Raw genomic sequence first — 24853 nt, 5'->3', positions numbered from 1 at the left:
CTGAAAATAGATGGTAAGCACAAAAATATTAAATTGTATGGAACAAATATCTCAAACAAAGAGGTGGGGGCAAATAAAAAAAATTGCTGAATAAAATTACACTTCCTAAGAGAAAAACTTAAAAGGGGACATGTTGTAGGGAATTAATAATAATGGTACACCCCTCCCACGTGACGGATGGAATCTCCTAGTTACTATAAGTAAAGCGAAATACGTGCAGTACAAGAGTACATAGTAGGTGGTCTGACATAGTTGTGTCTTTACTAGTTTTACTAAGTATACTGTATACTGAAGTAGGTGTTTTAATAATTCAATATTTTTAGGATATAGCAATGACTGAGCTTTTTCTGCAAGGATCCTGTCATTTTGGTTGTTGTGAGCTCCTTCTGTGAAGAGCACATTGTCCAAGCCATGAGTATCAAGCCGCTCAAGTAGTACATGTCTTTTTGTGAGTCATTTTTCCCTTTGAAGCAGTTGTTAGGCTGTGAATTTTTTGGCATTTAAATGAAGCAAGTCCCAAGTTGCTTTTGGCAGCTTCAAAGATTCTCTTGAAATTTCCAGTTCGGCAGCCATCTTTTTCCATGGAACACCTTGGATTTCTGTGAACTCTAGAACTGATGATTTTCTGGAGCCTGGCAGTGCTGATTGACCTGGGACGTCCTGTTCTCATTCGATCTTGAACTCCACCAGTGTCCCTAAATCGGTTGGTGGTTCAATAGGTGAACATTCGCTTTTTTTGGCCTTTTTGAAGGCTTTAGAACCCAAAAACTATAATTTTTTTTTTTTTTTTTTTGCTTTGAGTTAAAAAATGCTGATTTTTATAGTTTTAAATTTCAAAGGGCCTAAAAAAAGCTAATTTCATAGTTTTAGCCCTTTTAGGTTTTTAAAGGCTTTTAGAGCCAGAAAAGGGTAAAAAAAATAATAAAAACCTCAAATGAAACAATATTAATATTAAGTTAAAAACGATTTATCGATAAAGTGGCCATAAAATAATAAAAATTAAAAAAAAAATTAAAAACACGGTATTTGCATAATTTAATTTTTCCTCTTCATTTTGTTGATGGGATTAATGTTGCCCTTCACGAAGATTAACATACTAAAAATTTCATAAGACAAGAACGATCTCTTGGCACTGAAGATGTCCTTACCCATAGAAAATAAACGTTCAATTGCAGCACTGGAAGGGATGGCTGTGTTGAACTTAATGAACAAGTTTACCCCACTTACTCAAAAAGGCAGCATCTGTTAGTAGATCGTTGGGGTTGGTTTCCAACCAGGACTTTACTAAATTCTAGGCCTTGTCCTTCAGTGACCTGTGGCTTCCTTCATCCCTCCACGTCTTCGTTGTTGCTGCTCACTTCCTCAGACTGCCTCCTCGACCTTATCCGCCAGGCTTTCCCTCACCTTGGTGAACCTGGCGCTATAATACCTATCCAACCAGATGAGGCGAAACCTGGGCTGGAAGGCAGCAGCCAGTTGGCATTCCTCATCGCCCAGGAGGGTCGCAAATCTTTTGTCGATGCCTGCCAAAACTGTGTCGACCAAGGGGCCAAAGCTGCGTCGACTAAGAGGCTGCAGTAGACGAGTTTTGGATTAACGGACTCGAGTTAAAGGAAGCTAAATATAACGGAAGTTAATTAGTCTAATAATGATTTTCAAACTTAACTTGAAAGTTAAATCTTGAACGAAAATGTTAACTTCGTTAATTAAGGATTAACGGACTTATGCCCAGCTCTGGTTAGATAGATACACACACCCACGCATGCGCGCGCGCACACACATGTGAGCACAAAAAGGTGGAAAAGACAATACTTGAATACCAAAAGTTGAAAGTAAAGTTTTATTGACGATGAAAAAACTTCACAAACTATTTCTCCGTAAGTTTCACGCAACATACATACGTGCGTACTTGCGTGCGTGAGAAAGAGAGGGAGATATAGTAGTTAAGGAAGCTTATCTAAACCAATGACACATTAAAACGTCATCAAACCTGTTCTGCGTTTTAAAAGTTATTTTGTTGCTTTCGTACCTCTGATCCGAAGCGAAGCAGAGGGATATTTAAGAGTTCAGTCGGGAACCAACCATCAAGAACGGTAATTCAACAATTCAACTTAACAATGGGCGTTATCTCCCGTGAATAAGTCAATATCTAGACCGACATCCCAAATATTGGAGACACTTACTTACTAGGTTTGTAACACGTAACTCTATATCTATCTGTTTTCAGACTTTGTATATTTTGTGCATGCCTGTAGCTAGACATTTATCTGTTCGTTTGTTTAATTACTACTGTCTACAGTCAAACATCAAAGCATTGATATATTCACATTGTGCTATTTGACATGTTCAATTGCTCCCCCATTGTCCTATTGACCGCTTTCTATTCTGTCTATTTATTTCCTTTGTGTACGTTTGTGTCACTGTTACCCTTCGTACCACTGCCACTGTTTGTGTCACCGTCACCGCCTTTCCTGTCTGCTGATTTCGCTGCATCCCAATGCATTCTTAATCATGCGCGACAGCCTCTATATAGTCGCTCGTCTTGCTAGAAATAGCAACCAAATCCCTCAAATCACTCTATCATCTACAATAAAAAAAATATATGTGTAATTAGTCCCACGTACTTCTAAAAAGATTGGCTGATCATCTCTCGAATACCTTTAATTAGGTCTACACAAATGGCCTGACACCATTCGTGACCCAACGAGGTTGCTCGACTTGAAATGGCAGTCAGATTTTCCTTAAATCACCGGAAAATGTAATCCTTTTATAAGATAGGTTATCATGGGTGGAATTCACTATGTGAATTTATCTGAAATCAATAGCATTCATTCTCTGTTAATTACCCCAGTGAAAGAGAATGTCGGTCATACATTCTATGCTCCCATTTGTCGCCGTTTGTTTATAATATCTCGAGAGCTAGCCTCAATTATATCAATGCCAGTACTTAGAATCATAATATTTAGTTTTTTAGGTATGGAAAGCTAAGGAAACTCTCGAAAAAATAAAGTATCGACAGTGCCTGTTCCGGAACTCCGCCCAAATGTGATTATAAAAGGTTTTTTTTTTTTTTTGATATATATTAAGTCGTTTGACTCTAAGAAAATGTATCGAATCATGATGATAACCGGAGTCAAGTTATATGCACCCAACATTTTATACAGTTTGGAATATAAGCAATTATTACGTATTGTGTACTTTTACTACCCTTCGGACTACAGCTGTATAAACTTTGGGTGTTTTTCCCTTGTAACTTTTAGGAAAATGGTTTGTTTTTTTCAGTGATATTTTAAATAAATACCTTTCAAACGGCATACATTACGATTATGAAATAATTTGTGGGGAAAATCTTGAGGAGGGATGAGGACTTTCGGAAAACTCACGAATTTTTCCTCGTTATATTCCAATATCACATTCAACTTTCTACAGATACCCTAGCGTAGTACTACTACACTACGTAGTGTTTATTCCTACCCACTTTCAATAATTTTTAATGTTTTGGCTTCAGCTTTGTTACATTTTATCTTCAATTATTTTTACACTTTTTTTAACCCTTCTGTCGTTATTCTCATTCACTCGTTATCTCTCTCTCTCTCTCTCTCTCTCTCTCTCTTATATATATATATATATATATATATATATATATATATAAAAGATAATAAGAGTGAAAAAACTACAGAAGGCTTGTGTTACATGGTTAAAGTATATATTTAAATGATGTCAGAAAAATGTTATAAAATCTTTTTGGTATATAAACATTGTATTTTGAGAAATAACCGGTTTCGTGTTGTCTTTTCAAATTTCTCTACTTCATTGTGTCGTGTTCGTTCCAGTCTCTCTCTCTCTCTCTCTATATATATATATATATATATATATATATATAGAGAGAGAGAGAGAGAGAGAGAGAGAGAGAGGGGAGAGAGACATATATATATATATATACATATATATATATATATATATATTAGGTTTGGAGGTGATGTACAGGTATTATATATTAGAAAAAATAAGGTACTCAGAAATCTGGATGGTTGTACATTTACAGATTTTTATTAATGTCACATGTTTTTATAAATCGTATATTAGCGCTTGCATCTATTCTAGTACATACATATATATATACACACACACACACATACACACACACACACACACACACACACACACACACACACACACATACATATACATATATATATATATATATATATATATATATATATATATATATATATATAGGTCGTTGCCTATTCGAGCGAGGTCGTTGCCATTCGAGCGAGGTCGTTGCCATTCGAGCGAGGTCGTTGCCATTGCCGCTGGACTGGCTCCTGTGCAGGTGGCACGTAAAAGACACCAACTTAAGTACATTTTTTTTCTCTTTCTCTTTCTGTTGATTGCTTTCAACTGTCACCATCGCTAGTATCACCGCCATTGCCATCACAACTGCCCTACACAACATTCAGACTTCTGACACCACCAACATCAACACCTTCGACTTTGCCACCTTCCCCTCCACCACCATCACCACTGTCTTTCACATCCCTTACTATCACCATCATGCTTGACCACCTCAACTACCAATACCATCATCACCATCGCCTCTGCCTCTATCACAACTTCATCTCATACTATTACTATCACATCATTACCATCTCAGCTGTCAAACCCATGCCAGCATGGAAAAACAGACATTGAATAATGATTATGACCTAACATCTAGCTTCTCTTCTAGCAGTTTGGTATAGTTCTCTGCTACTCTCTTTCTTCCAGTCTTTGTAGGCTTGTCTCTTAGCTTTAATGGTTTTATCTGCTGTACTGTTTCCCAATCAAGTCACTTTCTGTCTGTCTGGAACCCTACCTTGATCTGTAGCTCCTAATAAGTATCTCATAGAACTTCCTAGTTGTTCTGTATGTCATACCTCTCCATCTCTCTCTCTCTCTTTCTCTCTCTTTCTCTCTCTCTCTCTCTCTCTCTCTCTCTCTCTAGTAATTCTCTGAATCTTTATTATATTGCTTTACTAAACTCCAAATTATTGCGTCTGTTCTCATTGACAGAAAGATGTCTGCGACAATTCTGCAGATAACTTCAACAGAAGAGAAGACCTTCCAAAACCAAGATGCATTGCCGCCTCTACCATGTCCAGATCTTAGTAAAACTCTCCAGAAATACTTGGATTCAGGTAAAGTTCCTCTCATTTTCTCATTCTGAATATGAAAGGGATTGTGTATGTAAGGTGTATAGTGTGTATGTATGAGAGGGTACTGAAAAGTTTCTGAATTTTTGCGGGTGTCGCGAAAGGCCTGGCTGGAGGCCTAACCTTTTGAGTTCTTTCACAGGGCTTACAAAACCTGAAGGACCAGTGCAATAAGTATGTGAATCTGAGAGGGGAATATGTTGAATAAAATCATAATTAACTGATCCTCCTGTATTTTCTTTTACTCAAAGCCAGGAACTTTTCAGCATCCCCTTGTACAGTGTGTATATAATATATTGTGAAGGCATGTGGCTCAGTGGTTAGGTGTGTTTCACTCACAATTGTGAGATCATGGGTTCAATTCCCAGACTAGTTGTGCATTGTGTTTTTTTAGAAAAACACTTCCTTTCACATTGCTCCAGTCTATTCAGTAACCCTATGACCGGATAGCCTTCTGATCAGGGGGAATGTTGGCTTGCTCACCTTGCCAATGGGGTGACACCATTCAAAACCAAAAACAATGCAAAGCACATTGTGACCAGTGATGTATAACAACATCCAGTAGTCTGGTTGATCATGTAATCACACAATATAGTATATTAGTGTTTGTAGTGTATGTATATATAGTATATTCTTTTCTACTCTAGGCACAAGGCCCAAAATATAGTTATCTCCCCAACTTTCACAGTAAAAATACAACTGTGCCTGTCATCCTTTCAAGGTCGATAAAATAAGTACCTGTTGAACACCATTGGTTGCGGTAAAGGAGGGCAGGAGAGGGAGGTGCTTACAGAAAACTAATGGGAGGGGCATGGAGTTTGTGGGTTTGTTTGAAGTGTATGCATTTCTAGAAATGGATACAGGAGCTTATAGTAGAACTGGCTGGTTGCAATTGGTAGCTGGTCATACATACCATGAAAGTGGGGTGATAAGGGGAGGTTGGGACTCACTGAACACCTCCATAATGCTGGCTGGCATATTTACCAGCATAGCAGAAAATCATTAAATAGAATGTGATTTCTACAAAATAAAAGGGGAATTATTGTTTGTGTCTTTAGTCCGACCACATGTATCTGACGAAGAATACCAGCAGACCACGGAAATTGTGCAGGAATTTGCCAGCAATGCCGGTGCCAGACTACATAGACTCTTGGAGGAAAAAGCTAAGAATGAGAATAATTGGGTAAGTTAACTTTGTTCGATCCTTAATACTTCAGACATTGTGTCTTTATTGTAATGTTTATATGAGAAGTGGGGGATGCTTATTGCCTCTCTTACCTTCTTAATTCTAACATTTTGCAGTGATTCATTTTATTCTACAAGTTCAAAGAAAGTTATAAAGAAAATTCACAAACTCTGTCAGGAATATAAAAGCTAAAGATGTAGTTTTCTGCAACACAAATGTGTTACCTCTGCCATTGCTAAACACTGATGTATTTGGACTAGTGTTATCATGTTGGTTCATTAACACTATGGGGTCTATGTTTCTCTGAACAGTGGTCTTTCAAAATTGTATACTTAACAAACCTTTTTGAGAAAAACATGAAGTAGGCGCAGGAGTGGCTGTGTGGTAAGTAGCTTGCTTACCAACCACATGGTTCCGGGTTCAGTCCCACTGCATGACATCTTGCGCAAATATCTTCTACTATAGCCTCAGGTCGACCAAAACCTTGTGAGTGGATTTGGTAGACGGAAACTGAAAGAAGCCCGTCGAATATACGTATATGTATATATATATGTGTTTGTGTGTCTGTGTTTGTCCCCCCAACATCGCTTGACAACCGATGCTGGTGTGTTTACGTCCCCGTAACTTAGTGGTCCGGCAAAAGAGACCGATAGAATAAGTACTAGGCTTACAAAGAATAAGTCCTGGGGTTGATTTTTCTCGACTAAAGGCGGTGCTCCAGCATGGCCACAGTCAAATGACTGAAACAAGAGTAAAAGAGTACAGCACATGCATTATTTAGGTATTAATCAAACACAATTTAAACCTTACCCCCTTATGATGGAAGAGATAACAAAAAAGAGGAAGAAGAAAAAAAGGATGATAGGGAAAGAGAAGCTTCTTTTCAATTATATTGTACCAATGTGGTCAACCCATTGAGATTCAATTACAATTCAAGAAGTTAGCTTAATTCAGTCATTATTTTCAAAAGCATTCTTTTCTTTCCCCTTTTTTTTCTTCTCTCATTATATACATATTAACATATTTGTAAATGTATACATTTTCTCATTAATATGTGGTCAAGCCATTGCAATTAAATTGCAATTCAAGATGTCATTCTTGGTTCTGTCTCTTTCTTTTTTCCTTTTCTTTCTCTCATTGTATACATACTAATATATATATATAAACTTACACTTACATGATAACTTGCAAAAGGTCATATTTCAATGCCTGCTGAGAAAGGGATCAATCAACTTAGAGACTTGCTTAGGAACCCACTCATGGAGATCCAAGAGACAAGATTCTACCTAATTAATGGTATAATTATCTGTGGAATACTCTGCCACTTACACTTATATTTCAGTGATTGATTGGTCGAGATGGTTGAACAACTGGATACTTATTGTTGAACCCTATAGAGAGCTATCTACTTATTTATATAGCTTATAGATATATGTTTGTATACATTGCATAGATATATATGTATATGGTGTTTAGATGTATATGATGTATAGATATGTGTATATAATGTGTAAATGTATGTGAATACAGTATTTAGATGTATGTGCATACACAGCTTGTAGATATGTGCATATACAGTGTTTGAGTGTATATGATGTGTATACATCACCATAGAGTAATTTTTATATTTCTAATTACGGAAATAATGAATTATTAATTTATAAATCTGTAATTATGTTCCACAGTTGGAGAAATGGTGGGAAGACCTTGCTTACCTAGAGACTCGCAGTCCCTGTGCACCTATGATCAACACTGGGGGTGAAGGACCTTATTATAGGCATTACTGGCCAGCCAAAGTAGGGACCCAGATAGAACGGTGTGCTATGTGTTTGTATTACACTCTTGAATTTTGGCAGTTTCTTAGACGGTAAGATATCTCTCTCTCTCTCTCACAAACACACACACGCACACCACTCTTCCTTTTTCTCATTCTCACTTTTTTTATCTGTTCCTTCACTTTTTCTTATCCACTCTTTCTCCATTTTCTTTGTTTTCCTCTTTCTGTTCTTCTCTTTATCTTTTCCTCTTTATTCACTTTCTTCTTCTCCATTGCCCCATCATCATCACGATCATTTAATTTTAATGTCCGCTTTCCATGCTGCCATGGGTTGGATAGCTTAACTGAAAACTGGTAAGCTGGGGAGCTGCATCAGGTTCCAATCTGATTTGGCAAGGTTTCTATGGCTGGTTACCCTTCCTAATACCAACAACTCTGAGAGTGTAGTGAGTGACTTTTACATGCCACTGGCATGGGTGCCATTAACATGACACCGACATCAGCCACGACTATGGTCTCGTGTGGCTTCACAGGTCTACACAAACACAGTATATTACCAAAGGTCTCAGTCACCTGTCATTGCCTTCTTGAGGCCCAACGCTTGAATGGTGCTTTTTATGTTCCACCAGCATGGGTGCCAGTCAGATGTCACTGGCATCAGCCATGACTATGATTTCACTTGACTCGACAGGTCTTCACAAGCACTGCATATCGCCCAACGTTTCAAGGGTACTTTTAACAAGCCAGTTACACTGGTATCGGCCACGACTACAGTCTCACTTGGCTTGGCGGGTCTTCTCAAGTGAGGCATATCACTAAAAGTCTCAGTCGTTTGTCATTGCCTTGGTGAGGCCCAACATTTGAAGATTGTACCTCATCACCTCATCCTGTGTCTTCCTGGGTCTACCTCTTTCACAGGTTCCCTCTACCATTCAAGTGCAACACCTCTTCACACAACTGTCTTTATCCATATGCATCACATGACCATACCAGCACAGTCATCTCTCTTGCACACCACATCTGATGTTTCTTATGCCTAACTTTTCTCTCAGGATGCTTACACTGTCATGCATGCACACTGACATTACACATCCAATAAAGCATACTAGCTTTATTTCTTACAAGCCTACTCATGTCCTTGGCAGTCACAGCCTATGTTTCACTGCTGTGTAGCATGGCTGTTCACACACAGGCACCATGCAGTCTGCCTTTCTCTCTTAGTGAGAGGCCTTTGTTACCAGAAGAGATGGGAGCTCTCTGAACTGTTTATATCAAAAGCTGGAGTCTGTACTTGAACAGATGTTAACTCTTTCACAGTGTCAAGTGAAATTATTGTGGTTCAACTGCAGCTAAATCTATCTTCTACTTTCCTATTCTAGAATAAACAACAACAACATCTCATACAAGAGTCCACTTTGTCATCTTTCATTCCATGCTATGATGACACTTCCAATATACTTCCACAAATTTTCAATTCTCACTTTCATACCTCTTCCCTCTTACTTCCACATCACTTCAACCCACTTTCTACAGCAATATATATATTTATATATATATCCGTTTCCATTGTTGCAGTGAAACTCTCCGATCTCAGACAAACAGAAATGGTCAGTCCTTGTGTATGAACCAATACCACACTATATTTACCACCTGTCGTATCCCCGGAACAAAGAAGGACCATCTTTTGTATTATTTTAAAACAGGTTGGATCACTATTATCATCATCATTACCACTATTAATACCAGCATCAACATACTTGTATCATCTTCATCATCATCACTCAAAGTATCTCATATAGCCATCTACTACTGATATATTTCTATGTTTTTTGACATTATACATCTGTATGAGATGCTGATCTCAGTTATTCAACAATACCGTCATTTCAACACTATTCTGTTTTCTATAACAACAATCTATAACAATTTCCTTGGCCATAACCTTAAAGTTAAGATCTAATATTTTGGTACAGTTCTATATTTAAGAGATGATAAATTATGTATATTATTTACATTTGACAGATATTTGTCCTTATCTTGTTTGTTGTTAACACAACGTTTTGGCTGATATACTCTCCAGCCTTCTTCAGGTGTCTTGAGGAAATTTCGAACCTGGGTTCTCATTCCTAAGATATTTTTCAATGTTATTATTATTATTATTATTATTGTTATTGTTCGGGTTACTGCTTGGAATCGAACTCGGAATCTTGGGGTTAGTAGCCTGTGCTCTTAACCACTATGTCATATGTCCATGGGCATATGGCATATGGCATATCCTTTCTTAATACTGATATATTAAGGAAGGATAGAAAAATATTAGATTTATATGCCCTAAAATTCACTCCATAATTGCCCATGGGAATATGGCATAGTGGTTAAGAGCACGGGCTATTAACCCCAAGATTTTGAGTTCAATTCCAAGCAGTGACCTGAACAGTAACAATAATAATAATAACATCGAAAAATACCTTAGGAATGAGAATCCAAGTTCGAAATTCCCCCAAGGCACCTGAAGAAGGCTGGAGGGTATATCAGCCGAAACGTTGTGTTAACAACAAACAAGATGAGGATAAATATCTGTCAAATGTAAATAATGTAATATTTTGGTGTTTTAGAGAGCGAAGGGGAGACTCCCCGGCATATTTTGGTCTTGTGTCATGGTCGAATGTTTACAATGGGAATCACTGATGACACAGATGAACTGATCACTGCACCAGAGATGCAGAAACAACTTCAAATTATTTATGATAAGTGTATCAAAGAAGCAGTGGGACCATCTGTTGGGATACTCACAGCACATGATAGAACAAGTTGGGCAAAGGTAAGATTTCATTTCACATTTCTTGGTTTGGAAACAAGTCAAAATTTGCTTTAATTCTTCATCAATTTTTATTCCTGGTACTTATCTCAAGTACTTATCTCATAGTCTGTCTCTTTTTGTGTGTGTGTGTGGTTTGAGTTAACTTTTTCAATTTGATTTTTGAAAGGAACAGGCTCACCAAAATCCTTTATAAGGGATCTGCAAGACAAAAGTCTACTTGACCTTTCAACCCTGTGAAATATCAGCCCTCAAAACACATTTTGTTAGTTTTCTTATCTCATATAAATCTTTCAACTAAGTTTCAGTTCTTTCAGCTTTGCTTGACCTGAATGTTCCATTGATGATTTTCCTGGAATTTTGCAAACCTAGTCGGGTTGCTATGGGAACTAGGATAGCTTCCAATTATGCCAGCCTCTTCATACGTCACACCGAAGAGCAAATCTTTGCTTAGTTCAGTGGACCCATCCTAGAACTGAGTGCTCATTATATTAATGGATTAATGGTTGTGTTGGTGCCACCATACTCACCAGACAACAGCTTGACAGTTTTATCTCTTTTGTTAATTCCTGTCATCCTACCTTGGAACTTACCTCCACCATATCTGATACGTCTGCTAGTTTTCTCCATGTTTCCATCACCATGAGCAATATCCACCTGTCTACCTCCTTCCACTTACAAGTCCAGTGACTCTCACTTCTACGTCCACTACTCTTCTTCCCACTCCAAACATATTAAGTCTGCTACATCTTTCAATTCAGTTGCCTTCACCAGCTCTGCAGCATTGGTTTGAATTTCAAGTCTCAATGTCAAAGAATATGACAATTCTTTCTGAATCAAAAGTTTCCTCAGTCAGTTATAGACCCAGCACTCTGCTGGTCCTAGGTCATCAACTGTCATAACTCTCTCCTACCATGATTACAGACCATGTTCTGTTCCTTCTAATTCTACACCTCTTAGTTCATGTAACCGTTTCTTATCCTTCAACCTCTCTCACCATGTTTCTTTCTGTTCATGTATGAAGCTCCCATAGTCCTGCATTCCTTATCAGTTTTAGTCACTTTTCTTAACTTAGAGAATGTAAAACTCTGCTGTCTCTATTGATCTCTCTCCTATCGACTTTTCCCTGAAGGAGAACTCTGTCTGAAACATTGTATTTCACACTCCGCACAACAAGTTCACCATTCTCATTTTATCAATTTTACTATGTACACACACACACACACACACACACATATATATATAATATCCCTGTAAACAACCCCATGTACCTTATCCTCTCTGTCTCAGTGCTGCAACCAAAGGACAGAGAAATCAGTTGATGAAAGTAACAGAAGAGTGGATGAGCATGTGTCATTGATAAAATCAGAGGTTATGATGAACAGATTCTGACTACCCAACTGATTAATTAATTGAGCAGTTTATTAGCTAATTAGTTAATATGTTGACTGGTAATAATAGAAGGCAGTAAAATTACAAGCAGTACATGTGTTTTAATTGGTAAAATAACCTGCCATTAATACAATAATGTCTGATTAACAGACAATTTCACTTCAGGAGTATTGCAAAGCAAATACTAAAATAAGCTCCGCGTGTGTATCGTTGGCGATTTTCTTTCTCCATCTTCCCTTTGGACTTTTTCTATATTTCTGATGAAGAGCTCTGCTTGAACCGTGAAATCCTCCTTTCCTGAGCATCCAATAACACTGTACTTATGCCACATCCTCGCGTTGTTCATGTTTGGATTGACTATATATTTATATATATATATATTTCTATTACTACTCTCTGTATTTTCAGTATTACAAGGAATTACTAGCAATCCATCCAGGAAACTTCCAAACCTTGGAATTGATTCAGAAGAGTGTAATGACTGTCTCTTTGGATGAAGACTGTCCTCAAGACACCAGTGAGGTATGATTCTTTTTTGTTTTATGAAGTTTGGTGCATAGTGTATATATCTGTGTGCAATGTATATCTGAATGGTATCATCGTTATTTTGCATCTGCTTTCCATACTTACGTGTAGTGATTGGGTCTACTTATCTAGACTGTTCAGCTGACTTCACCTCATTTTTAGATGTGACTTCATCTCATGGCTGCATTTCATTTTTAGTTTGGTTTCTATTTCAGATGCTCTTCCTAACATTGACTTTACGGAATATATTGACTCTTTTCTTTCACAGCACCAACAATAGGGAGATGTCATGACCTTGACAAAATGAAACATCCTCACAATCTTACATACTGGCTGTGCTTTTTTTCATGACGCCAGCACTTGAGGGGTAGCCATCATCACAACATCACTAAAGGGACCTCATAAAACCACATCTGTCCTTGTTTGCCAGTTTCTTTACAGAGTGGGAAACCTGAGTGACAGAGGCAAAAATGATATTGATGAGAGGGATGTGTGATTGGGACAGGAGTGATGGTAGTGCTCAGTATTTTAAGGGAAGTGTGTGTATATGGGACATGACTGAGATGTCAGAGAGGTGACAGAAGTCTATGTGACCCAAGGAATCGGTCGATGGCAGAGAACCAGAATATCTAGGAAAAAAAGAATAGGAATAAGATAGCAGGCAGTGACAGAGGATGATGACAAGCAGTAAAGTGGAGGATGAAGCTAGAGTGAACTAGCAGAAGTGGTTCAATGTAGCCATTTATCCTTTAGTGATGAGATGAGCTGAAGGGATTGAGTAATGGAGGGGATCGCATGGCAAATGGAAAGCAGGTGGGTCCTGTATTAATGAGCAGTATAAAGGAGTGGTAGGAAGAAAACAGTCAGAATAGGTACATGCTTAGTTACACTGAGTGGAAGCAATGCATGATGAGCAGAGGAGATCCACTGTCTACACCAGTTACACTAGAAGCATAGGAGAGTAAGAACTGAGGAGGGAGTGATTGCGAGATGAGAAATGGACATGAATGAAAGAATGCAATATATAGCAAATAGATGATCAATAAAGGTTCAGTTATCATTCCTTCATCTACAATTTTTCTTATTAGTCAGTGTGTGCATGCATGGTCACATGCATGCAAGTAACAAATAAACAGAAATGAACTTATGTTCCCTTTTCTTTATATATTGTCCATAGCTTATATTTCTTCAAATACATACATATGTATTTATATATACTCATGTATATAAATAAATACATGTTGTATAATATATACATAAAGGTGGCGAGCTGGCAGAAACGTTAGCACGCCAGGCGAAATGCTTAGCGGTATTTCGTCTGTCTTTACATTCTGAGTTCAAATTCCACCGAGGTTGACTTAGCCTTTCATCCTTTTGGGGTCAATAAATTAAGTACCAGTTATGTTATGTACTGGGGTCAATGTAATCGACTTAATCTCTTTGTCTGTCCTTGTTTGTCCTCTCTATGTTTAGCCCCTTGTGGGCAATAAAGAAATAATATATATATATATATATATATATATATATATATATATATATATATATATATATATGCATCAAGAGTATAATATAAAAATTGTAAATAGATATTCATATCCATCAATAATAACTGGTGAGTGTCAATAAGATATGTTTACTGTTTTCATCTTCAGAACAGATTTAGTGTCTCTTAGATAACATTAGAGAATTATTATACACAGTTATAGCATGGTATATATGTTGTGGTGTGTGTGTGTGTGTGAGAGCAAGAGATATGTGCATGGGGTGGGACTGAGGTATTGGATGTAGAATGTGTGTGTGGAGGGAAGAGAAAGAAAAATGAATTATGTAAAAACTCTATGTGCTTGGCAAGATGTTATATAAGCAATGTAACTCTATGAATGTGATGAAGATGATGAAGATGGTAGTGGTGATTGTATATAATGATGGCAGTGGTAGCCCAGATATTAATATTTTCTTGTCCATGTTATTTAACATCATTATTTCTTTCTTCCTTTTTCCCAGTTGTTTCAAAAAGCCATTGCCGGTGATCCAACTAACAGATGGTTTGATAAATCTATTAACCTTATCAGTTTCAAAAATGGTCTTTTTGGTTCTAACCTTGATGTAAGTAATTTTGTTTTCCATTTTGGTTTTCATCATCATCGTTGTTTAACGTCCATTTTCCATGCTGGCATGGGTCGGACGGTTTGACAGAGGTCTGGAAAGCTAGTGGCTGCACCAGACTCCAATCTGATCTGGTAATGTTTCTACAGCTGGATGCCCTTCCTAACACCAACTACTCTGAGAGTGTAGTGGGTGCTTTTTACATGCCACCAGCACAGGAACCAGTCAAGCAATCCTTACATTGATCACATTTGGATAGTGCTTTTTACGTGCCACCAGCACAGGAGCCAGCCTGGGGGAACTGGCATCAGCCACGTTCGGATGGTGCTTTTTACATGCCACCAACACAGGAGGCACTATAGTTGTATACATGCAGATCCTCAGAACACTTGAGTTAGAGCACAAGCAAAGTTTACCTTAGTTGAATTTGAACTCAGAACATAAAGACAGACAAAATACCACAAAGCATTTTGCCCAGCATGCTAACAATATTGGTGGTTTGCCACCTAATCCCTTTTCCTCATTATTGTTAACCTTATTTTGACACTCACCTCCCATATTATAACATACACCATTTCATAGTGCTCCCCTTTATCTTTAGAAATTCTTTTCCTTTTCGAATACTTCAAGTTTTCAACTTCTCTATTTAAACAAATAATTCTTATTTCCTTCTCATTTATTGCCCGTAGAAAATAACTATTTGCCCTACAACCTCTCATATATGATGTAGCATTTCACTTTATAAATGACTTGTTCTTCATTTTATTCTGTTAGCACTCACCCTCTGATGGGATGACCACCGTCCACATGACATATTATGTTGACTGCCGCGTCAAAGAGTCAAAAGGAAAATGGACAGTAAGTTTTACTCATTTCTGACATTCATCTTTACATTTTATGGCATGACAGAGATCAAGACAAGCCCATAGCTACTGAAGAAGTTGTTATGGGAACCAAGTTAAATTTTGGCTATTGAAGCACAGTCGGGCCCTGAACTATTATGAAACCACAAAATCTACTACCACTACTACTGATGCACCATGCTTCAAAGTTGATTCCTTGACTGAATTTTCATTATATCTTATATATTTTATCTATAAAAGCACAGTAAATGGAATATTGTAAAAAGGAATAATAATGTCCCCAGTAATGGACTGTCAATGTATTAGCTGCTCATATTAAAGGTGCAGAATTAGTAACTATAGTCATAATGGAGCCTGTAGCTATGATGAAATATACTTTCTTTCATGTGGGCAAGGGCTAAAGATCTCACTTCTGCAGTTTAAATAGATGTCATGGTCCTGAGAGTTTTTTTATATGGTTTCTTTCTCAGCTAAGCTTAATCTGCATTAAGCCTTGCACTTCTCTAAGATTTTCCACTTTATTCTGTATTCCATTGCACTTTCCTTAATGACCACTTGTGCCTGGCCAGGGCAGTGACATTTTGTCTCTTTAGGATATTGAAGAAGAACTTATGGGTATTGAATCTAATCCTGAAGAGACTTTCTGCCACTCCCACATACTTTCACATCTTTGGCTGCTCATGTGGTCCTTTTGATGTTATTTCTGCCTCATGTGCTGTTATCCAAAATCTGGTTTTATATCCAGTGTGAAACTAATTGGCAGGATCATTTGTAATAGATATATAATACTGTATACTTTGAAATACACACACGCACGCATATATTTATGTGCATACATATACACACATATATGTGTATATAAATGTGTGTGTACACTTATATGTATATATATATACATATATGTGCATGGGTGTATGTGTGTAGATATATGTATATATATATATATATATATATATATATATATATATGCACATACACACACACACATAAATATATTTAACACATAAAGCATGACAGGCCACAATCGTAACCCAGATAGATGCATTTAATTTATGACCATTTGTTGGAGTCTAATGTCACTCAAACACTCCAATACCGCCACCCCCCACCCCCCAATGACTTTTCAGATGATATAAAACTTGCCACCATTATATACTAAGAAGATATTTTAACTATTTTTTGTTTTTTATGTGTGCATGGTAGTCTCATTTTCATAAAATGTGCTCAACAGTCCATGCAAATCCAAGCGCTTTTTGGGTTAATCTAAATATAAATTCTAGAATTGTTGTTGTTACCTTTATCAAAAAAAGAAATTAGTCATGAAACCAATGATTCGTTTTCCTTGTTACAAAAGAAATTTTAATTAACTTTTCTCTGCTCATTACATTTCATTAACACTGAATAAACTATTGTAATCAAGGTTTAATTTATGATGGAATGACCAGCTTCCATATTATCTCTTGTTTAACTTCATTTTGCTCTCAATAATTTGCCAACAGCTGTTTCTATAAGATATATAACTTGATCACTGCAGGGAAACATGACTGTTCGAGACTTGGAACCGCCAAAAGAAATTACACTTCACTTGAATGAAAGCATTTATCAAGGAATTGAAGATGCAAGGAAAATATATTTGAACACTGTAAGTTTAGATTTTCATTTTATCTTAAGGAAGACTTACTGCATTCGCAGCTCATGAAACTCAGGTTGTTTACTCTAAATAATAATAATAAGAATAATAATGATAATAATAATGGTTTTAAATTTTGTCTCAAGGGCAGCAATTTTGAGCAGGGGATGAGTCAATTACATCAACCCCAGTGTTTCACTGGTACTTAATTTATCGATCCCAAAAGGATGAAAGGTAAAGTCAATCACAGCAGAATTTGAACTCAAAACATAGCAACAGGCAAAATACTGCTAAGCATTTCATCAACCATGCTAACGATTCTGCCAGCTCACCACCTTAATAATAATGGTTTCAAATTTTGGTACAGGACCTGCAACTTTGTAGGAAGGAGGAAGTCGATTACATCAACCCCAGCACTTGGCTGGTATTTATTTCATCAATCTCAAAAGGATGAAAAGCTAAGTGTGTATGTATGTATATATATATATATATATATATATATATATATATATATGTGCATATATTTTGGTGATTTAAATAAGAGATTTGACTGTTATTTCCAACAGATAGACATACTTAGTATGTCCTTCGATTAATTTTAATCCTTCAGCTATTTAATGCTTTTTTGGTGGGTGGGGTCTGTAATCGCCTATATTATCAATTCTATTATTATCATTTTAAAATTGTTACACTTGATAATTATAGAGTCAATGATATCTTCGGAAATTATTTTCCCGTAAATTATTTGTTCTGTAATGAAATATATATATATATATACCCAGGTTTTCGCCACCCCTCCCCCACCTCTGCACTCTTTATTCACACTACCGTCACAATATCCTGCCACTTATATTATGGCGTTCGAGCCTCAAGGGTATGCCTCGGCACTTACCACCATCTATATCCCTCTCTTCCTTTACTCAACCATCCCATTTATATTCTGATCCCCGTCCCTTGTGAGTATGCCAAGCATTTTGCCACCGTCTCTATTCTGCTGTTTCCCACTCTCTCACACGTTCTCCTGCACTTCCCTCACGTTATGTAACCATGTATTTCCTTTGCAGTAGCACACCTGTTTCTGTCTTCATTCCTGATCTCTGTCCTTCTCTCTCCAGGTAACCTTGTACTTCCTCCACAGCAAGATACCTGTTTATATGTCTGTCTCACTTTTGCCTTTCATCATGCAATACAAGATCACCTCCTCCAGTGCCCCCTCCCCTCTTAAAAGTTTTTGTTTTTTGGTTTGCAAGTACTTGGTGACCATGTCAGTGCAGGTACCACTTAAAAGCACCCAGTCCACACTGTAAATTGGTTGGTATTCAGAAGGGCATCCAGCTGTAAAAGCCTTGCCAAAACTGACCTCGGCTGTGCTTGTGCCATGTAAAAAGCACCAAGTCCACTCTGCTGAGTGTTTGGTGTTAGGAAGGGCATCTAGCTGTAAAAATCCTGCCAAAACAGTCACAGAAGTCTGGTGCAGGCTTCTGCCTGACTGGCTCTTGTGAAACTGTCCCACCCATACTAGAATGGAAAGCAGACATTAAACGATGATGATATATATATATTATATGATATATATATATGTTGAAGTCTCTTTTTATAGAACTTGTCTATCAGGTTTAAAATTTTAGAGGTTATCTCATAGGGTGGTGTTGAGAGCCATAATCTATAGGAAACAGCAATGAAGGTTTTATATAAAAGGAGAATTCTGGTTGGAAGCTGGTCATCCCTCTGTAGCTTGTTGACTGAAGCCAGACTAAAGAGACAATGGAATGGCTCAACCATTAATTTATTAGTGTCTCAGTCAACCAGCCTGCCTCTACTTGCTACATTTTCTCTGTAACAGTTTTATGTCATTTTCAGGCCAAGACAGTAAAATGTAACATTTTGTGGTATGATAAATATGGCCGTACTTTCCTGCGAAGTTTTAATCTTCATCCAGATACACATGTCCAACTTGCATTGCAATATGTCTACTACCGTCTGAATGGCAAGTGAGTATAACTATTAACCCTTTAGTATTCAGATTATGCTGCCAAATGTAATGTTTGTTTATACAGGCATAGGAGGGGCTGTGCGGTAAGTAGCTTGCTTACCAACCACATGGTTCCGGGTTCAGTCCCACTGCATGGCACCTTGGGCAAGTGTCTTCTACTATATCCTTGGGCCGACCAAAACCTTGTGAGTGGATTTGGTAGATGGAAACTGAAAGAAGCCCGCCGTATATATATATATATATATATATATATATATATATATATATATATATATATATGTGTGTGTGTGTGTGTGTGTGTATGTTTATGTGTCTGTGTTTGTCCCCCCACCATCACTTGACAACTGATGTTGGTGTGTTTTATGTTCCCGTAACTTAGTGGTTTGGCAAAAAGGGTCCGATAGAATAAGTACTAGCTTTACAAAATATAAGTCCTGGGGTTGATTTGTTCGACTAAAGGCAGTGCTCCAGCATGGCTGCAGTCAAATAACTGAAACAAATAAAAGAATTAAAAAATAGTATAAAATTAATTATGCATTATCTTGTAGTTTAGAGATGTAAATGCTTAGTTTTAGAATGGCATTGTAGAGCGTGTGTGAGAGGCTGGACCTGGCCAGTCTCAATATAAAACAGTAGAATATTTTGGCCAAATATGGCTGGTTTGAATGCTAAAGAGTTAAACTTCTAGAATAACAACTATTGATCTAGGATCTTAATGATTACAATTTAGACTTCACAGATTAGAAATAATTGCCATTTAATGCTTTTACTTCAGGCCGGCTCCGACATATGAAACTGCAACAATCCGTGTATTTTGGCATGGGCGTACAGAAACAATCCGATCTTGTTCTATGGAAGCTGTCAAGTGGTGCCAAGCAATGTTAGATCCTAAAGTCTCGGTAAGAAATATTTCACATGTATGTGTGCACATTTGTACGTATGTACAAATACATACATATATATATACATACACACACACACACACATATATATATATGTATATATACACACATACATACATACACATATATACACATATATATATATACATATAAACATACAAATATATATACATACATATATATATACTTACACATACATATATATACACGCATACACATACATATATATACATATACATACATATATATACACGCATACACATACATATATATACATATACATACATATATATACATTTTTACATATACACACACACACATATATATATCCAATATCCAGTGCTTCATCACTCCTGAAGGAGAAACATCCCCCTGGATGCCTTCCACCTCTGTCTGACCAGTTAAAGCCATAGAGGTTCCAGGTAGCAGGTGAAATCATCTTGTCTTTGGTCAGCCTCTTTAACTTGTCCATTGTTTCAGAGTCCATTCCATCACCCTCATTGTCCATATATGTCAGTGACACATAAAAGGCACCCATTCTGGTGATGCATAAGAGGCACCCATGCCAGCGACACATAAAAGCACTCTTTATGCTCTGTAAAGTGGTTGGCATTAGGAAGCCACAGAAACCAAGCCAAAGCAGACTGGTACCTAGTGCAGCTCTTCGGCTTACCAGCTCCAATCAAACTGTCTAACCCATTTTTAGAAATAATATATTTCTAAATCTCTCAGAGAGATTTATGCAGTAGTGATATGATGAAGTAGTTGTATGCTGTCAACTTAATGTGACAGTCCCCTGAAGGGAATAATACTACCGTTGGTTAGACCTAGGAAGCTGCACCGCTTCCTGTCGGCCTTGATACATTTCCTGTGTCCTTATGTTTACAAGGGGGAGATAAGCACCTCCACCCAGCTAAGCCTGCATCCAGAGACATGTTTCTGAGTCTTTGCTTGTCATCAGTCTGGAGTAGCATGACCTGCTAGTCAACAGGAAGCGGTGCAGCTTCCTAGGTCTAACCAACAGTAGTATTATTCCCTTCAGGGGACTGTCACATTAAGTTGTCTAACCCATGGCAGCTTGGAAAACGGATGTTAAATGATGAAAAAAATGTATTGAAAAAATATCACTGCTTTCCTATAGCAGTCATCATCGTTTAACGTCCGCTTTCCATGCTAGCATGGGTTGGATGATTTGACTGAGGTCTGGCGAACCAGATGGCTACACCAGGCTCTGATATTGTCTTAGCATGCAGTTGAGAGTGAGTACATGCTACTGAGAAAGCTCGATGAGGCAGAAATCTATTTCTAGCATTCTCGTTGCTGCTGCTTGGTGACTTTTGTTTGGTGCTGATACATTCATGGTTTTAAACACTATGCATCCATAATAAAAATATTACCTCAGGATAAATACTGCAGTTAATTTTCCTTTTCGTACCAGTGCCGCTTTGACTGGCTTGAGTGCTGGTGGCATGTAAAAAGCACCATCTGATCGTGGTTGATGCCAGCTCCTCTGGTCCCTGTGCTGGTGGCATGTAAATAGCACCCACTACACTCTCGAAGTGGTTGACATTAGGAAGGTCATCCCAGCTGTAGAAACCACTGCCAGATCAGATTGGGGCCTGGTGCAGCCTCCTGGCTTCCCAGACCCCAGTCGAACTTTATATAGTCACTGTTAAGTTAAAATTTCCTCTGGTAATTTGAATTCTGTTGAATGGTAGCAAAATGGTATGGAGAATTTTTATTTAATTTGGAGAAGTGCTAATTGTTTATGTGTGTTCATAGAAAAGTGTATAGAGTGTTGCTGCATCTTTTCCTGTTTTGTTATATATTATGCATGCTAAGCAGTATTGTGAACTAAATAAACTTATAAATCAGTTCAAGTATGTTTGCGACATATTTGACCTGTAAAGAGGCCATTTTTCACTGTGATCTGCCATGGAGAAAATTCTTATTTCAGGCAATAGGTCTCAGAACACCATCATATCTGAACTGATTTAAAAGATTTTTTAGTTTACAACACTACTTAGCATGCATAATATATAATTTATTCTAGCCTGGCAGGTCATCACTTGAATCAACAAATAGCTTTCACTGATTTTCTATAAACAAAGCTATAGCTTCCAAAGTTGTCTCTTGTGAAGTAGTTGATACTGAGAATAACCAAATAGTTACAAATGCATTTATTGGTCAACCAGGAGACTCTGAGATGACTGATGTTGTTTCGACACCTATACCTAAAGCAAGAATTTTCTCTATGGCAAACCACAGTGAAAAATGGCCTTTTTTCCAGGTTAGCAATCACATATATTTATATGCATTCATGTATGAGTTCTCCTTCACTCTCAGACAACTTCCACTCTATCACAGTGCAAGAATATAGTCACCAAGCCTTTAGTAGATGACAAACTGCATGATGTTAGTAAATCGTCATAACCTTCTAGTTTTGACTTCTGATATATAGTTAAGTAGAGCTGCTTAAATGTTTCATCACTATTTCTGAATTTGATTCCAATTTATTAACAGAAAGCAGAAAAATTGAACCTCGAAGTGGTTGACATTAGGAAGGTCATCCCAGCTGTAGAAACCACTGCCAGATCAGATTGGGGCCTGGTGCAGCCTCCTGGCTTCCCAGACCCCAGTCGAACTTTATATAGTCACTGTTAAGTTAAAATTTCCTCTGGTAATTTGAATTCTGTTGAATGGTAGCAAAATGGTATGGAGAATTTTTATTTAATTTGGAGAAGTGCTAATTGTTTATGTGTGTTCATAGAAAAGTGTATAGAGTGTTGCTGCATCTTTTCCTGTTTTGTTATATATTATGCATGCTAAGCAGTATTGTGAACTAAATAAACTTATAAATCAGTTCAAGTATGTTTGCGACATATTTGACCTGTAAAGAGGCCATTTTTCACTGTGATCTGCCATGGAGAAAATTCTTATTTCAGGCAATAGGTCTCAGAACACCATCATATCTGAACTGATTTAAAAGATTTTTTAGTTTACAACACTACTTAGCATGCATAATATATAATTTATTCTAGCCTGGCAGGTCATCACTTGAATCAACAAATAGCTTTCACTGATTTTCTATAAACAAAGCTATAGCTTCCAAAGTTGTCTCTTGTGAAGTAGTTGATACTGAGAATAACCAAATAGTTACAAATGCATTTATTGGTCAACCAGGAGACTCTGAGATGACTGATGTTGTTTCGACACCTATACCTAAAGCAAGAATTTTCTCTATGGCAAACCACAGTGAAAAATGGCCTTTTTTCCAGGTTAGCAATCACATATATTTATATGCATTCATGTATGAGTTCTCCTTCACTCTCAGACAACTTCCACTCTATCACAGTGCAAGAATATAGTCACCAAGCCTTTAGTAGATGACAAACTGCATGATGTTAGTAAATCGTCATAACCTTCTAGTTTTGACTTCTGATATATAGTTAAGTAGAGCTGCTTAAATGTTTCATCACTATTTCTGAATTTGATTCCAATTTATTAACAGAAAGCAGAAAAATTGAACCTCATGTTAGCAGCTGCACAGAAACACAACACACTGAGAAGCGAAGCTCAGAATTTGGAAGGTAAGTTCTGGAGGTTTCTAAATCCATTACATTTGTACATGTCACCAACACTGACTGCATTCAACTGACTCTTCTTCACTGTATTCCACTGTAGGTTGCGACAGACATTTATTGGCACTGTATGTTCTGGCAAGAGATAATGGTGAAGATATTCCGGCAATATTTACAGACCCAGCTTTCATAAAGAGGTCAGTTTATAATATATCTATCTATGAAAATGTTACATCTTAAACAGTTCATTGTTTGCGGTCATCTGTTCAATAACTGACAGAACCTTGTGTATGATTTCTAATGTAGCCACATCAAAACACCTGTCAATGTGTGTATGTGTATATGCATAATCTCCTTTAAGTGGCTGCACCAAGAATCTGTCCCCACCACTATTAATTTTGGGAGGTCCTCAATTTCATGTTGTGTGTCTCTGCTAGTAACACCAATGTAGTCCTGTATTAGGATGTAGCAGTTTCCAAAGCATGATGTCCGATATGGCCTGTTGGTCAGTACAACAGCTATGGCCAGTAAACCCCATTCTGTATTGAGCAACAATAGTAATGGATGGAATGATTAGTCCACATCACTCCGTAAGGAGCATAGGGCTGGTTTTGTGGTTTGTCTGGCATATATATTCCTCCCTGAGTGGAGTGCTGGTCCATCACAGCTAGGTAGACTGGAGCCACATGAAATTGTTCTACTCAAGAACACAATGCATCACCCAAAACCAGAATATTATGATCACGAGTTCAACACCCTGATCACTAAGCCATGTGCCTTCACAATGAATGGAATGCATTTATAAATTTTCGTTTTTGGCTTTGCACTCATACCATGAGAAGTTTTATGTAAATACCATCAAAGCTATTTTGAAAGTCCTTCCTT

General features: G+C 37.4%; 1 protein-coding gene across 6 annotated transcripts in view; it reads left to right on the top strand.

Moving 5' to 3' along the window:
• The first annotated feature begins 1128 nt into the window (after positions 1-1128).
• The window catches only part of LOC106877705 (peroxisomal carnitine O-octanoyltransferase), a 26299-nt gene continuing 2574 nt past the window's right edge, over positions 1129-24853 (top strand). Inside the window, exons 1-15 of one of the 6 annotated variants that reach the window (XR_016243234.1) lie at positions 2063-2190; positions 2967-3045; positions 5056-5180; positions 6254-6378; positions 8067-8248; positions 9734-9861; positions 10774-10979; positions 12777-12890; positions 14898-14999; positions 15774-15857; positions 17397-17504; positions 19353-19483; positions 20261-20384; positions 22911-23977; positions 24072-24165. Coding sequence is in view for 4 of the 6 variants with exons in the window: in XM_089357931.1 (XP_089214057.1) it covers positions 3980-4011; positions 5056-5180; positions 6254-6378; positions 8067-8248; positions 9734-9861; positions 10774-10979; positions 12777-12890; positions 14898-14999; positions 15774-15857; positions 17397-17504; positions 19353-19483; positions 20261-20384; positions 23899-23977; positions 24072-24165 (1634 nt within the window). In the remaining 2 variants the exon portion in view is untranslated. Of the gene's footprint in view, positions 2191-2966; positions 3046-3956; positions 4012-4240; positions 4363-5055; positions 5181-6253; positions 6379-8066; positions 8249-9733; positions 9862-10773; positions 10980-12776; positions 12891-14897; positions 15000-15773; positions 15858-17396; positions 17505-19352; positions 19484-20260; positions 20385-22910; positions 23978-24071; positions 24166-24853 lie in introns of those variants that run through there. The other 5 variants (XM_089357932.1, XM_014926661.3, XR_016243233.1 and 2 more) reach the window with 5 other exon arrangements.

This window comes from Octopus bimaculoides, chromosome 9 (genome assembly GCF_046866305.1).
Source record: "Octopus bimaculoides isolate indiv1 chromosome 9, ASM4686630v1, whole genome shotgun sequence".
Classification (NCBI taxonomy): Eukaryota; Metazoa; Mollusca; class Cephalopoda; order Octopoda; family Octopodidae; genus Octopus; species Octopus bimaculoides.
Note: the sequence above shows the minus strand (reverse complement) of the source record. Positions and strands in the feature narration are given on the sequence as shown.